This window comes from Cryptosporidium andersoni (assembly GCF_001865355.1).
Source record: "Cryptosporidium andersoni isolate 30847 chromosome Unknown contig_42, whole genome shotgun sequence".
Classification (NCBI taxonomy): Eukaryota; Apicomplexa; class Conoidasida; order Eucoccidiorida; family Cryptosporidiidae; genus Cryptosporidium; species Cryptosporidium andersoni.
This window is the reverse complement of record NW_027122819.1, coordinates 24,841-39,881: the sequence shown is the minus strand read 5'-3', so window position 1 is coordinate 39,881 and position 15,041 is coordinate 24,841. Positions and strand designations below refer to the sequence as shown.

The following is a 15,041-nucleotide window of genomic DNA, read 5'->3' as shown; positions in this document are numbered from 1 at the left end:
TAAAACCATATTACTAGGCATAGAACTGTACAGCACATTTGTTGAGATTTTGCCATCTTGATTCATTTTCACTCGTTGGTTCAATATCTGCGCTTCTCTATTTATTTTATCCCAATTTATGGGACCACAATTTTCTGTATAAGCTCTGGTCACCTTAAGTCTATCAACTATTGGCTCCGACATATCTTGGCTTAAAATTGTGAACTCTATATTTCCGTAGGTCTTCTTAAGTACTGGCAGATAATTTGTCACAGAACCGGGAATATCAGGATTTGCATTTGGCTCGGCTGCTAACAGCTAATAAATATGAATATATAATATTAATTGGAATAAGTTCAAAGTGATTCTACAAGTATCAAAAATAAACATCTTGTAGTAAGGACTATGTAGCATTTATAATAGATCTTTAATACTTGTGGAATATCACCAGGATAATCAAATTATCGGGGAAATAAATAATTAATTGAAAAGTAGTGATTTCTAGAGTTTAATATCAGGTAGAATAGGGATATTTATAATTATTTAGTTATATATTCTATAGACTTGAGATTTAGTGTATTACATCCTAGCTTAATTGAAATGGAAAGACAGCGGCCTCAGTATCCTCCCCCCTCTTGTTCGCTCACTTTTCTTTTGTTAAAATTTTCTTCGTAATTGTCTTGTTAAGCTCTTAGCTTCTATTTTTCTCTTTTTTTTCTTTACTGAATGGTTGAAAAGACAACAAATAATCAGGACCAACAGAATTTGGCTAGTAAGAAATGCGGCGCGTATATTCCTCCTCATAGAAGACATTTAGGAATGCAGGATGATTCTAATGCAAACACAGCAAGCCAACCAGCAAGTGGTGTTAATGCTATCCCAATATATAGTAATAGATCTACTGGATCTAGAAGTGGATCTGAGAATAAAAAGTCTGGACAGGTAGTTTCAAAAAGTGCAACAGACAGATCTGGAGGAGTAACTACTATGAATAATATTGATCGTTTTAGTAGCCTAAATGGAAATAGGGACATCTTGGGAGGCAAGGTAACTGCAAGTAATGGAGGTACTGATAGATTCAGTGGTTTAGTTGAAAGAAACGTTGAGAGAGGTACTAACAGATACCACCAGAGAGGCAAGACGAGTACTACTGGTACTGGCTGGGACGTTCGTGATGGTAGGAATTACATTCGAGACGATGAAGAAAAGATCTTTTTAAAGTCTAAAGAGCACAGAGCAGGTATTAATTTTGATGCTTATGATAATATTCCAGTAGAAATGACTGGTACAGAAACTCACAAGATAATCCCAATGCATAATTTTATGGAGATAGAGGGGATTCATGAGATTTTACTGGCAAATATTAGACGTGTTAAATATGAGAGGCCTACTCCTGTACAGAAGTTTTCTATACCAACAGTTTTAAATGGTCGGGATTTGATGGCCTGTGCTCAAACAGGATCAGGGAAAACAGCGGCATTCTTGTTTCCTATAATTATGAGAATGCTGAAGGATGGACCTCCACCTACTCCCCAACAATCATCTCTTCGAATAAAGCGTGTAGCATATCCTGTTGCTTTGGTACTCTCCCCAACTCGTGAATTAGCTATTCAGATTTATGAAGAATCACGCAAATTTTGTTATGGTACTGGTATAAGAACAAATGTTTTATATGGAGGTAGTGAGATACGAAATCAAATTTTAGATCTTGATCGTGGTTCGGATATAGTTGTTGCTACACCTGGCCGATTACGTGACTTGATTGATAGAGGCAAAGTCTATCTTAAATTAATTAAATTTTTAATTCTTGATGAAGCAGATCGGATGTTAGATATGGGGTTTGCTCCACAGATTAGAGAAATAATAGAAGACTCAGATATGCCACATAGTCTTGAGGGACGTCAGACAGTTATGTTCAGTGCAACATTTCCAAGAGAAATACAGCAGTTGGCTAAGGACTTTTTGCATTCTTATATATTTTTGACTGTAGGAAGGGTTGGAGCAACAAGTGGGTCTATTGTTCAACGAGTTGTATATGCTGAGGAGGACCATAAACCAAGATTACTGGTAAAATTATTAATGGAACAGGGTGAGGGTTTAACAGTAGTATTTGTAGAAATGAAAAGGAGAGCAGACCAAATCGAAGATTTCCTTATAGATCAAAATTTTCCAGCAGTATCTATTCATGGTGATAGATCACAACAGGAAAGAGAGCATGCCTTAAGACTTTTCAGGAGTGGACAGAGACCAATTCTAGTTGCAACAGATGTAGCAGCTAGAGGTTTGGATATACCTAATATAACTCATGTAATTAATTTGGATATGCCTTGTAACATTGATGACTATGTTCATAGGATTGGAAGGACTGGTAGAGCTGGAAATACAGGTCTTGCAACATCGTTTGTCAATGAAAATAACAAACCTATTTTGCGAGATTTACTAGCAGCACTAGAAGAGAGTGGTCAAGATGCACCTGAGTGGTTCCAAGATATGGTAAAATCTTGTACTGCCTCCTTTGGTAGATATGGAAATAGATTTTCAAGAGGTGGTGGTTCTAACTCAGGGACACAGAGAAGTGGAAGAGGGGCATCTCACAACTTTGGCAGTATAGATATAAGGAATAATTCTAATAATAGTGGTAATGATCAATGGAGGAATTCTAACAACAGAAGAAGTCCAGTTGGTAACTCCAGCTATAGTGGTGGACCAACTAATAGTACTGGATATAACAGAATAAACAAAGACTCTGATCATGATGATGCGTGGTAATTATGTTTCAGCAAACATTGACTTGTCTCTTATATTTAATAAGAACAGTACTTCTGTTTTGAGTACTCTTTAAAGATGGGTGACTATAATAATATAGAAATCTAAAGTGTTCAAGGTGTTTGGGCATATATTTGGGATTATTCATCTTGAAGTAATTATACAATATATAGGAGAGCAATATGTATGGGTTGCTCTATCTCAGGTCTTCTATAATTAATGAGACTGTCATTTGTTTTGCTAATATATTATATCTTGTTAGTAATAACTAACAGATCCCCTACTTTTCTCATTTTTTTTCTGTAAAAGAAAAAGATGTTACATCTAGTTTCCGAATTGTGAGGAGTAACCAAGTCGGAGAATTTACAAATTTTGCAATATTGGTAAACAACATACATCACATCCATTGCTACTTTTGATTTATACATATATATATAGATAATATAATGACTTTTCTAAAAGAAAACTTATTAGTATATTGAATTTGTGTTTAATTTGCTTCTCTTTGCTAAGGTTTGGCTAATTAATATCTACATTATTAAAAGTAGCTTGGAAATTCCAAATATACTACAGGGCATAACGGAACTCAATCATGCTTTGTAGTAAATTCTCCAATATTCACGATTTAATGTTGAAGTGAACTGTTTATAATCACTAGATAATTAAAACTTTCCAGCTAGTAATTAAATTAACTAATTGAAGATAATAGCTTTCTACATTGTAGATGATTAAATGGCTCAGAAAACTACTTTAGGATTAATGATACATATTGCAGATGTTTGATATTATGCAACATATCCCTACTATTTAATCTTATAATCAAACTAATTATATTTTGCTGAGTTTTAATTCAAACTGAGTATATAGAAATAAACGCAGTTTACTTTGGTAAATTTTTATCCTATTAGTTTTAAGACATTTAACATCACTTATAATTGTTTATAATCAGTGATTACTCAGTATGAAATTAAATATAAATTTACATCTAACAGCGAAACAAGTTTACTGACTAAATAAGCCTAATTTTGCAGTCTACACTTGTACATTTCTAGACATGTCTCTTGCTTTATAATAGGGAATTCCAATACATTACAAAGTAGACCTTAAATAAGCTTTCAAAGATACATTGTGATGTCTAGATAATATTAAATTCACGTATTAATGTTAATTATTACTTGTCAAGTGGGTAGTTTTGTAGTATACAATATTATGTAGCTAGTTGCACCTTCATTTTGTTTACAGCTCTGGCAGAACAAGTAAAATCAAATAATTCTCTTTATATTCTGATACACAGCAAAGTATTCCTTCAACATCTAATTAGATATTAATGATTTAATTCAGTAAATAAACTGATTTTAGTAAGAAGGAAATCTTCCTCACTTTCTAGATCACTAGTTGTTACTAAAATGTATAGTGATAGTTTACAGCTAATAAAGTTACAAACCAAGAAATATAACAACTTTATAAAAGATTATTACATTCAATTTAAGTCTGAAGTAAAAAAATTGCTAGTAAATGTGACTTGTACATGACATTTGGAAATGTCAAATTTGGAAATTTTCAACAAATTCTAGATATTCACTGCATGCAACATTTAAGATTCCATTTATGAAAAATTAGTCCTAAATATACAGTAAATATAGACTACTTATTAGGAAAGTCCTTTATACTTTGGAGTTATCTATATTTTACATATCTTTTTCCTTGCTATCATTCTGTAACCTAGACGATTTCACGACAAGACGCTTTTGCACCATCATGCAAGAGTATCTTGCTCTGGGGCTCCGCCTATAAACCTCACGAACCTTTTGAACTGAGTACAAAAATAATTGAGAGATACTGATACTGACTAGTTGAAAATATGTCACAAAGTTCACAGCTATATATGGATTCAGATGCAGAGACTGATCCAACTATATATGACAAAATAGTCCAATCTACGGAAAATGAAGTATTTAACAGGTGAGTACAGTATTATGTTAAGAATTTGTATAATTTAACTCTGCAACTTTCCGAAATATTTCTTATCTTTTTTTTTTTAGTTATCATGGTACTCGTTTTCTCTACTATTTATGCGAGGATAATCTTGGTCGTCCTGTACTAGTATTGGTAGCATGCTTCTTGCCTACAGACGTTTCAGCATTAGACAAAGCTATGAGATATGCAGTCAGTAGTACTAAGGAATATGTTCAAAAGGACTTTGTACTTATTTATTGCTTAACAAGAACAAATGTTCTTAGTGACAAAAGCGGAGGTTTTCTGCAGGCTTTTTATGGTCTTCTTCCAAAGGATTTCAAGAAGAACCTAAAAAAGGTCATCATGTTTCATTATGGAATTAGTAATAGAGCATTTATGTCTGTAATCAGTTCTTATATGTCTCCAAGATTCATGAAGAAGTTAGAGTATGCTGACACAATAAAGGACCTCTGTCGTTTTTTACCAAATATCCCTGCCGAGGAAGTTTGTTCACGGTTACCATATGTGATTCAACATGATGATGCTGAGCTTAGTGGAGTTGAAGTTCCAAGAGTTTTTTCCCTTCATATTGTCGACTTATGTAACAATTATGGTTTTCTAGTTCCTAATTATGGGCGAGTACCAGAAATTTTAGTTGATCTGACACAACAACTATCTAAGCCAGATGTTATATGTACTCCAGAATTATTCACTTTACAAACATCAGCTTCTAACTTATATTCCCTTGTAGGTGAAATAGATAGTGGTGATCCTTTTAGAAGCACAGATTCTGATATTCCAGCTTTAGTTTCAGCCTTTAGGTTACTGTTGGATGCTCTAGAAGAGCCACTGCTTGGAAGGAATATATTTGCATTATTACAGAAGCAAAGCTCAACTGGAATAAATGAATTATCACACACATTTTATATTAACTTGCTCAAAGAAACAATTGCTACATTGACTGTTACCGCAAGGGTCTCCTTATTATTTATTGTCCATTTCTTTGCATTTGTTGCATCTAAAGCTAGGTTTAACAATATGAGTCCACGAAGGATTGCAGAAATCTTTGCACCAGCTTTTTGTAGACCTACAGTCACTTCAAATACTATGTATCAAACAATACCAATTTGCGTAGAGTGCATTACATCTTTAATTTCTGATCCAGATGCTGTTTTTACTACCCAAGATAATGGTGATAGTGTAAAACGAGTAACAAAAGTTAGACCTAAGATAGAGGAGGATGAGGAAAACGATGATGAGAATGATGAGTAAATAAGAGTGTTGTACTAATCTAGCTCAAGTATAGATTTACAGTTTCATTTAAAACAAGTTCTAAGAAAAACTCCTAACCTCTTTCCATTCTTGAGAAAAAGAAAAGTTCTCCCGGCGAGGATCGAACTCGCGACCTTCGGCTCATAAGACCGACGCTCTGACCGAACTGAGCTACGAGAGAAAGCTGGGTGTACTCTTCGTGATTTCTACACTATTTATATACGGCATGGTAAGTTACTCCGAGTAAAGAGGTCTTAGTAGCTACCTTTATTTTATTTGGATTCAGATGAGAACAGCCTCATATATATAGACAGCTCTATTAAGTGGTATGGAGTACGTTTACCTTGTAGATTACTTTTTATGCTACATAGTCACTCCTTATTTATGAAAAAATAGACTTTGACGAAGCAGGCTTTTTAGGAGCTGTGGGCACATTTGCCACTGGGCGTAGTAAATAGGAAATTATGAGGCCTTCAGAAGTAAATATGTCATCTTAGTAGTTAGTACGAAATATATTGGGATGTCAATTCTTAAGATGTCTTAATTTTTTGTATCTTAACTCTTTTTTGGGTGCCTTTTACTAATATATAAACATGTACTGTGAAAGTCGTGGATATCATAGGTAAGATCATTAGCATGATAGCCTTCGTAGCATAGTGGTAATGCGTTCGCTTCGTAAGCGAGATATCCAGGGTTCGATCCCCTGCGGGGGCTTTTACTTGGTCTCTTTTTAGTAGAGTTATAAGTTAATGGTAGATAAACAAAGTAAATGTTGTATTACCAGAAATGTATACTCAATGACCTTATTAAGAATAGACTATGTTTAGTAATTTTCAGTAGAGGACTAGGGTTAAATGACATTGTATATTACTTTCTTAAGGAAATAAATCACGAGAAACAATGCAAAAGTGTAATTCTTTTAAATATGACTAATATCGAGGTTGAGTGCCTAAATGAACGTGCAAGAATTTTAGATAAAGTGGATAGGTCATATTTACAAGGAGACGGCCTTGGTAAGATGAATCTAGTCGATCTAATTACAGCAGACATTTCCTTATCTAAAAGGCTAAATATCTATGAATCTGGAGGGACTTTTATGATTACATCTAGAATTCTAACAACTGATGCTCTCTCTGGAAAACTAGATTTCACTAAAGTTGAAGGGATTATTGTTATGAATGCAGAGAGTTTAAATAACAAGAACTGGAATGATGCTTTTATTCTACAAGTGTACAAACAAAAGAATCCCAATGGCTTTATCAAGGGACTATCGCAGAGACCTGAACTTCTAAAAATCGGCTACTTTGGCCCTGGTATAGCAATGAAACATATTGGTACAACAATTTTGTGTCTTTATCCTAGGTCACATGAAGCTGTGGAGAAAAGTCTCGTAGAACATGGATCTGTTGATGTTACTGAAAGAGCTGTAAAACCAACAGACAATTTTACAACAGTTCAGCGCTATATTATATTACTTATTGAAAAAGGATTCAATGAACTAAAGAAAATAAACTCTGATGCAGATATTTCTTTAACTGATACTTTATTTTCCTCTGTAAGAAATTTTCAAAACTGTATAGAAGAAGCAACACAAACAAAGTGGAATCAGATGTCACCACATTTGCGAAATATATCTAGAGATATTGTTACTTTTAGACGTTTATTAAGCTTACTACATCGTTTAGATGCTGTTACCTTTTTTTATTATACTGAAGTTCTAAGATGCACTCAGAGTCTTGATTTCTCTTGGTACCTCACAGTTGAATTTGAGGCTATGTATAAAGCTTCAAGAGATAGAGTTTTTCAAATAATTAGTAGAAAGGGCATATCTAAAGGTACTTCAAATAGTGTTCAGCTTTCTTTAGAAGTGAACCCACTATATATAGAGCTTGTTGATATATTAGAAAATATTGGAGTAGATCTAACAGAGAAAATTATAAATGAAATGTCTCTAAATATAGAAAAACAAACAAACTCAGTAGGTCGTGAGGAAAACATAAACAAAGATTTAGTAACAGATGGACAATTAGAAGAAGATGACCATTTCTACAATCCAAGAATCATCTCCAGAATAGATTGCGAGCATACAAATCTACCTCTCTACAAGATCATGATTGTAGTACCAGATGATCAATATGATATTATAAGTGATATCTTCTATCTAGTAAATTATGGACCACAGCAGCTGGCATTGCATCACTTCCGTGACTTTTGTGATCGTCTAAATAACGATTGTAACTCCTTGCTAACTGATACACTATCGAAAGTAAGAAATAATACTAATTCTTTAAGTAATGTACCATGTTCTACTTCTTTAAATAGAAATATAGACCAACTCAGAGCTGCAATTAATCTTATTCTTGAAAGGCAAAGTCAAAGAGAATGCCAACTTTCAAATACAGCCACAATTATAAGTATTCCTTGTATTGAATATTCTGAAGGTTCCGATACAGATTTGTTTAGACAAATTAGAGAAAGATTCAAAATTGAACCAATAATTATAATAACTACTCCATGCTCCTTCATATCAGGTGAGTGTATTTAAAATAATTTGAACTGAATGATTATAGTATTTGAGTAATCTATATTTTATAGGTAAATTTTCTAATCAACTTCAATCTAAGCAGCCACATCACATTATTTTGCTAGATCCTGAAGTTGCCACTTTACGAGAAATTGAGTTTTTTAATGCTTCAGGAAGGCTTAATAAGTCTTCAAGTTTAAAAGTTACAATTTTAACATATCAAGGGTCATTTAATCATGTAAGTAATTCTCATTCTTGAAAAATCCTAGGAAATAGAAATATCTAAATATCCTCTTCCATAGGAGCGCTTCATTAATACTATGAAAGTTGAACAAGGGTCCTGGGAAATTTTAATCAGGCACAAGAGAACATTAGTCGTTCCTTTAAATGAGATATCCGAAGATGATGTGATAAACCATTTAAATTATTCACTGGGATCCTCAAGACATGCGGGACGACTACAAGTTATGCATGTTCAGAAGGTTGTTGTTGATATTCGGGAATTCAGATCTTCTTTACCCTATCAGCTTTATTGTAAAGGAATGGAAGTAGTTCCAGTTACCTTAGCAGTTGGTGACTATGTTATATCTCGAGACATCTGTATTGAAAGAAAGTCCATCCAAGATCTGATAAATTCTTTAAACAATGGTAGATTGTATACACAAATGCAGTGGCTAACTACACATTATAGTATTCCTACAATATTAATAGAATTTATACACGGTCTGGGCTATATTAAATGGAAGGATCGGCAGTCAGGTTTTTCTCCATTACCATTTAACCTTGCAGATATATACAACAAACTTATTCTACTAATTCGGCATTTCCCAAATGTCAAAATTATCTGGAGCTGTAGCGCTTCATTCTCGGCTTCATCAATTACACTCCTTAAGTATGGCAGAGAAGAACCAGATGAAAATTCAGCTGTATCTTTAGATACAAATTTATTATATGAAGAAGACAAACAAGTGAAAAAGAGGAAGAGGACTTCAGATGCTTCAAAATCTAGTTATTATGCAACATCTCTATTAAGACAATTGCCAGGAGTTAATACAAGAAATATTCATCTTTTTACATCAAACTTTAAATCACTTAGAGATCTAAGCAATGCAACTCAGGAGAAGCTTATTGACCTGCTGGGAAATTCTAATGGTATATCTCTTTTTAGAGCTCTCCACACCAGCCATTCAGAAAGCTTACATACTATATAGAAAATTTATATATTAATTAATTAAATTTGGATCAAATTTGGGTCTTTGATATCCCATCACTGACTCTCTTGATTTAGAGTGGCCAATACCTGATAACTCTGGAGAAGGAAATAAAGATGTCGTATTACGTCTCATTCTAACTCTTGTACTTTTTTGCAAGTGACTTTTCTCTGCTCTTTTATATTCCAGAAATTCAATAGCAGCTTTGAGGGCTGTTGCCACTGTCCCGTGTTCCTTCGGGTTAAATGATCTTGTAGCTCTTGTTCCATTGGGAGTAATAAACCACACTCGCCAAGTTTTTCGTCTTACACACCATGAAATACCAGTATGTCCTGTTACTTTCCATGACTGTCTATCAGGGCACCACTCAACACCATCTATATCCTCTAGCTTACCTAATGGTGCTCCTCCAGAAGCAATTAACATGGAGAGTCCATGGTCTGTACTTTTTAATTTAGCAATGTTACTTCCTTTAAATCTAGCAGTGGAAGTACGATCCACAGAATCATTAAATCTATGACGAGAAAAGTGGATTCTTCGTCTTTTCTCAGAATAACTCGTATTTATAGATGAAGAAAGGTCATCTGATGATAAGTTTTCTATTTTAGATGTTGGTTTACCTTGTATATCTGTATTGTGTGCTGGTACAACCCAAACTCCACGAAGTGTAGATGCATGTGAAACTGAAGATATGTCAGAGTTTGACCCCTTAAAGGGTCCCATAGATTCATCTACTATTAGGGACTCTGAACTATGCTTTTCAGTAGGTATAGAACTAGGTGACATTAATATATAATTTTTTCCTGTTTGCTGTGTATTTAAATCTTCTTGCCAGTAGTTAGGTGATATTCCAGTGTCTGAATCACATATAATCTGTACTCCTGATATACTATTCTGATGATGATTATCGGGTACTGTATTCTCTCTAAATTCTGATAACATCCAAATATCTTCTTCAACACTTCCTGATAAAGGAGTTAGCTCATGAAATTGTGGCATTGTAAAAATAGATCCAATACTATTTGAGTATATCTCATCATATGAATGCCCAGACCCATTAATATCACTTCCAGGCCATCCCATTAGTGAATCAAATTCCGATTTCAGCGAGTTTTCCCTAATATTTGAGGAATCCATTATAATGGAAAGAAACAATACAAAAGAAAAAGTGACGTTTTGTTGCTTATATTGATCAGTCCATCTCAACTAGTCTAGCTTAGTACATAAATTTACTAAGAGCTTCCAAATTACACCGAAATTAAGCTACTTTAATAGCTACTCAATAATTTTTAGTTCTTGTACAAATAGAGGTATTAGAATCATATCCACGATATTTTAAGAATGCAGCGAAGAGCATGTATGTATAGGTATCTCATGGTACCTGCATTATGGTGAGACGAGACAATACACGACATGACGCTATAGACTAGACGTGTGGATTGCATTAGCTAATAAAACAAGTAGTTCGTTTTCTTTTTTTTCTCCTCTTTTCTAAAAAAAGGTATCTAGTTAAAATTTCAATATTTGCAAGTACTTCTTTAGTACACTTATCTCTAGTCTATGATAAGCTAACTTAGCCATGCACTATATTTAGTTTTTTGGTAGGAACTCCATCATCTATACACAATAAGTTAGATATAAATAAGCTTTAAGGTTCTTTTTAGTCTTTAAGTATGACTAACAGCTTATCATTCCTTCTGGGAATTCTTATATTTAAGACTTGAAGATGTTGCACTGATAAGTAAGTAGTCTTGAACTTCGTGATAGCTACTAAGTATGGGGTATTTCCATTGTTATCTTATATAATATTCCTGTATCATCTATCAATTCTTCTTGATTACTTACTAGACCAATTAAACTTCAGCAGTAAACTCGTGTGAATTTATTTATAAGTGCGCCGCCTTACTTCGATTATGTTTGTTTTACGAGCTGTAGAAAAAAAATTGAGTAGTTTAAAATGACAACTATGTCTCAAAACTTAGATATAGATAGTATACTTGAGTCAGATAAAGAAGATGATATAGGTGATATAAAGCTAGATGAAAGTATTGAGAGAGAGGAGGATTATCCTCCAAACGCAAAGGACCAAGGGAATGAGGTACGTGAATTAATATCAAGCTTGGCAGTACTCTACTCAATTTTCTTTACTTTATCTCTTTTAAGGCTTATTCACTAGGGGAATTTAATAAGGCAATAGAATTATGGCTTAGAGCGTATAGATCCTGCTGTTATATACTTGACAAAAAAATATATGAAACTCAACCTGACAAGTTGGAAGATGTTCAATGTATGAAATTGCAAATAGAAAATAACTTAGCAATGGGCTATCTTAAATTAAAAGATTATAAGACTGCAATTAAATATGCAGATTCAGTGTTATCTAGTGAACATAAAAATATAAAGGCTCTATATCGTAAAGCTGAGGCGTTATTCTATACTTTGGAATACAAGCTATGTATTGAAACACTGGAATTTGCTTTGAAAATTGAACCTGAAAATACTGCCTTAAAGAAGTTACATTATTATGCCTTGAAAGAGTTATCGAAATATCAAACTAAAAGCAGAAAAATGGTAAGTCCGTGACCCCTGTTCTTTTTCTTTTTTTGAACTACTTACTAATTTTTGTTAGAGTAAGGCTATAATTAAGAATATCTCCGGAAATAGTGATGAATGTATAAGAAAATCGACCAGATTGTTCAATTGTCAACTATTCATTTCGATTTATGAGTACATTAAGGCTTTTAATTGCAGGATAATGTCTAAAATATGTCCTACTAGACTCAAACCCAAAATTAATTGACTAGTAATATTTTAGTTAGATAGTAGTGCTAGATCTTCCAGGGAATATCTCTACTAAATAACTGTATTTTAAAGTGAGACTCTGCCCTTGTGGATATAAGGCGGTGTGACAAGTAATTCTGCAAGGGGGAGGGAGTAAAGTCTTTTGCTAAAAAGATACGGGCTACGAGATTCGAACTCGTGACCTCTCGCGTGTAAAGCGAGCGTCATAACCACCTAGACCAAGCCCGCTAGGACACTTAGTACCCCATTTATATAAACTATATTATTTAATATGTCCAAGAGATGCTTAGTATTCCAATATTAGGAATACAGTTACTAAGTAGTGATTTGAAGCTTTATCTTGAGAGTAAGATCAAACTATACACTTTAGTGCTGTAGTTAGAAATATAATATAAAGTTAATAATATATAACTAAAGTTGTGGGTAAAGACATTTCTGGATATGCTCTAGTATTAAGTCAGGATCTACTTTATATTTATTAATATCTTCATCTTGATAATATTTCGACATGCAATTAAGGAAATTAGAATATCTTGTTGCTAAAGTAGTACCAAAAAGTCTAAGGATTTCTTCTACTGTGCTGAAATTGGAGAAAGATTGAACAATTAAGTGAAATTCATAGTCCAAATTACTTGCCCAACTTTTGTAGAAATTTTCGCGTAGAATTTCTGATTCATATATTGAAATTTCTAAAGTTTCATTTGTAGTGTACCTATTCAGTTGTGGATAATAATATTGCAAGCGATAATCTATATATTTTTGGCTATATTCTCTAAAAATATGTTGAAAAATATCTAAAAGAGTGCCATCTTGAATAATTGAGAAGATTAGATCGACATTATTTACCACAAAAATACAATTGACTTCTACTTGAGAAAATTCTTCACTTGCAGTTATTATAGAACCAATAGATTTTAACCAAATAGCAATGGCTTGCTGTAGCCTAGATAAGACTCTACTTATAAATTGCTTTTCAATATCTGAACAACATTTGTCAGCTAATTTTGAAGTTAAATAAACTAATTCTGCAACTCTCCTAGGTATGAAATGAGGATAGTACTGCTGAGAACCACTTGTACTTTGCAAAAAGTCTTTGTTTGAAAATGTTGATAAGCTGTTTATGTGGAATGTCATAGCTTTTTCAAACACATTTAAAAATAGTGATGACTGTTTATTAAAATATTTTAAGATTATATTCTTGTCACTATCTTTATTGGTGTCATCTATTTTTTCTAAGATATAACTTGTTGCTTTTACACGAATACAATTCGCTAGTAATATCCCCATTACATCATTGCAATTTTTGAACAAATTATTTTCAATGAAATATATGAACTTGTCTAGATATTGTGAAAATATTTGTAACAAAATCTCATCTAAAGGTTCTTGAAAAAATCTCTTACAGAACTCGTATTCCTCAAGGAATATATTACATAATACTTTATGAATCTCGTAGTAAATCTCTTCTACAAAGTATTGATTCTTTAAATTACTTGACTTCAGGTCTTCCTCTTGATAACTATTTTCGTCATTTATGTATGCTGTATATAATATTTCGTCACGTTCAGTTAAAGAACATTTTACTTTATCGTAGTCTTTGTATGTAATAGGTTCATCCATATCTTTTTGTTTGAGGTTAATAAGTTTTACAAAGTCTTCTAGAACCTTGCTCAATACACTATCGCATATATTCCTGCAGTATATTATCTTAATATTACTCATATCAAGTTTACTTTGTCTCAAATATTTATTCATCTTTTCTTTAGCTAGTAATTTATTGTTTAGAATTTTGAGAAATCTCCAATCTTCTATAGGTTTTTTAGTTGATTCCACAAGTATATTGTATAAATTGTTATAGATCCTCTGCCTAGAAATATTTAATGTAGATTTTATAATAGGTAATGCATCTTGTACAGATGGTTCTGATCTAAGCCCTTCATGATTAGCTCTTTCAAACCTTTTTTCAATATCCTCTACTAGCGATATAAAGTATTTATCTATATTTCCCTTTAAGATCTTTTCAATAATATCTGGAGTTATCAATATTTGATTAATATATACCGAAATTAATTCATAAAGTTGTTTCAAATTCTTCACTGTATCCTGTAATTCGTCAAATCTTATCTTAACATCATCAACTTTTACTGTGAAATCGGATATGTTGCTTTTTACTTTTAAAAGAGATGTTTCTACAGATTCTAAGTATTCCATAAGCTGGTTACTGCTTTCACAAAGTTGTCTGGCACTTTTCCAATTGCACAATATGTTTTTAATTATATTTTTTACGCAATTTGATGATTCTAATTTGTCCACTGTTACTTGAGTTGTATCCTGGGTATTGAGTGTAAAGTTTATAACCTCTTCATCCTTAACTGATTCGTAATTATATAAGAACTCTATGCTATCTGAGCTGAAAAGAATTCCCTCAACTCTTTTCATTTGACCTAGTAGCTTGAAGGCTAGATATCCTATAATAAACTTGGTAAAATTCTGTATTGCGCGTATTCCCAAAAACTCTGGGACATCTTCCT

General features: G+C 32.9%; 6 protein-coding genes across 6 annotated transcripts; 4 read left to right on the top strand and 2 right to left on the bottom strand.

Annotated features, from left to right (window-relative positions):
• Positions 1–705: 705 nt before the first annotated feature.
• Positions 706–2,748, top strand: cand_015810 (DEAD DEAH box helicase family protein; the record flags this gene model as incomplete). The annotated part of the gene is made up of 1 exon (XM_067211816.1): positions 706–2,748. The coding sequence occupies one exon, from the start codon at positions 706–708 to the stop codon at positions 2,746–2,748; it is 2,043 nt and encodes a 680-aa protein (XP_067069420.1).
• A 1,858-nt stretch (positions 2,749–4,606) lies between these two features.
• Positions 4,607–5,973, top strand: cand_015800 (uncharacterized protein; the record flags this gene model as incomplete). The annotated part of the gene is made up of 2 exons (XM_067211815.1): positions 4,607–4,707; positions 4,788–5,973. The coding sequence occupies 2 exons, from the start codon at positions 4,607–4,609 to the stop codon at positions 5,971–5,973; spliced, it is 1,287 nt and encodes a 428-aa protein (XP_067069419.1).
• Positions 5,974–6,566: 593 nt separating this feature from the next.
• Positions 6,567–9,708, top strand: cand_015790 (ERCC4 domain-containing protein; the record flags this gene model as incomplete). The annotated part of the gene is made up of 4 exons (XM_067211814.1): positions 6,567–6,595; positions 6,811–8,504; positions 8,569–8,735; positions 8,800–9,708. The coding sequence occupies 4 exons, from the start codon at positions 6,567–6,569 to the stop codon at positions 9,706–9,708; spliced, it is 2,799 nt and encodes a 932-aa protein (XP_067069418.1).
• A 12-nt stretch (positions 9,709–9,720) lies between these two features.
• cand_015780 (AP2 domain-containing protein) lies at positions 9,721–10,845 on the bottom strand (the record flags this gene model as incomplete). Its single annotated transcript, XM_067211813.1, has 1 exon — positions 9,721–10,845. The coding sequence occupies one exon, from the start codon at positions 10,843–10,845 to the stop codon at positions 9,721–9,723; it is 1,125 nt and encodes a 374-aa protein (XP_067069417.1).
• An 820-nt stretch (positions 10,846–11,665) lies between these two features.
• On the top strand, positions 11,666–12,508 carry cand_015770 (TPR repeat-containing protein; the record flags this gene model as incomplete). Its single annotated transcript, XM_067211812.1, has 3 exons — positions 11,666–11,806; positions 11,872–12,279; positions 12,338–12,508. 3 exons carry the CDS (start codon positions 11,666–11,668, stop codon positions 12,506–12,508), a joined length of 720 nt encoding a protein of 239 aa, XP_067069416.1.
• A 413-nt stretch (positions 12,509–12,921) lies between these two features.
• On the bottom strand, positions 12,922–14,949 carry cand_015760 (VPS52 SAC2 family protein; the record flags this gene model as incomplete). Its single annotated transcript, XM_067211811.1, has 1 exon — positions 12,922–14,949. The coding sequence occupies one exon, from the start codon at positions 14,947–14,949 to the stop codon at positions 12,922–12,924; it is 2,028 nt and encodes a 675-aa protein (XP_067069415.1).
• Between the last annotated feature and the right edge of the window lie 92 nt (positions 14,950–15,041).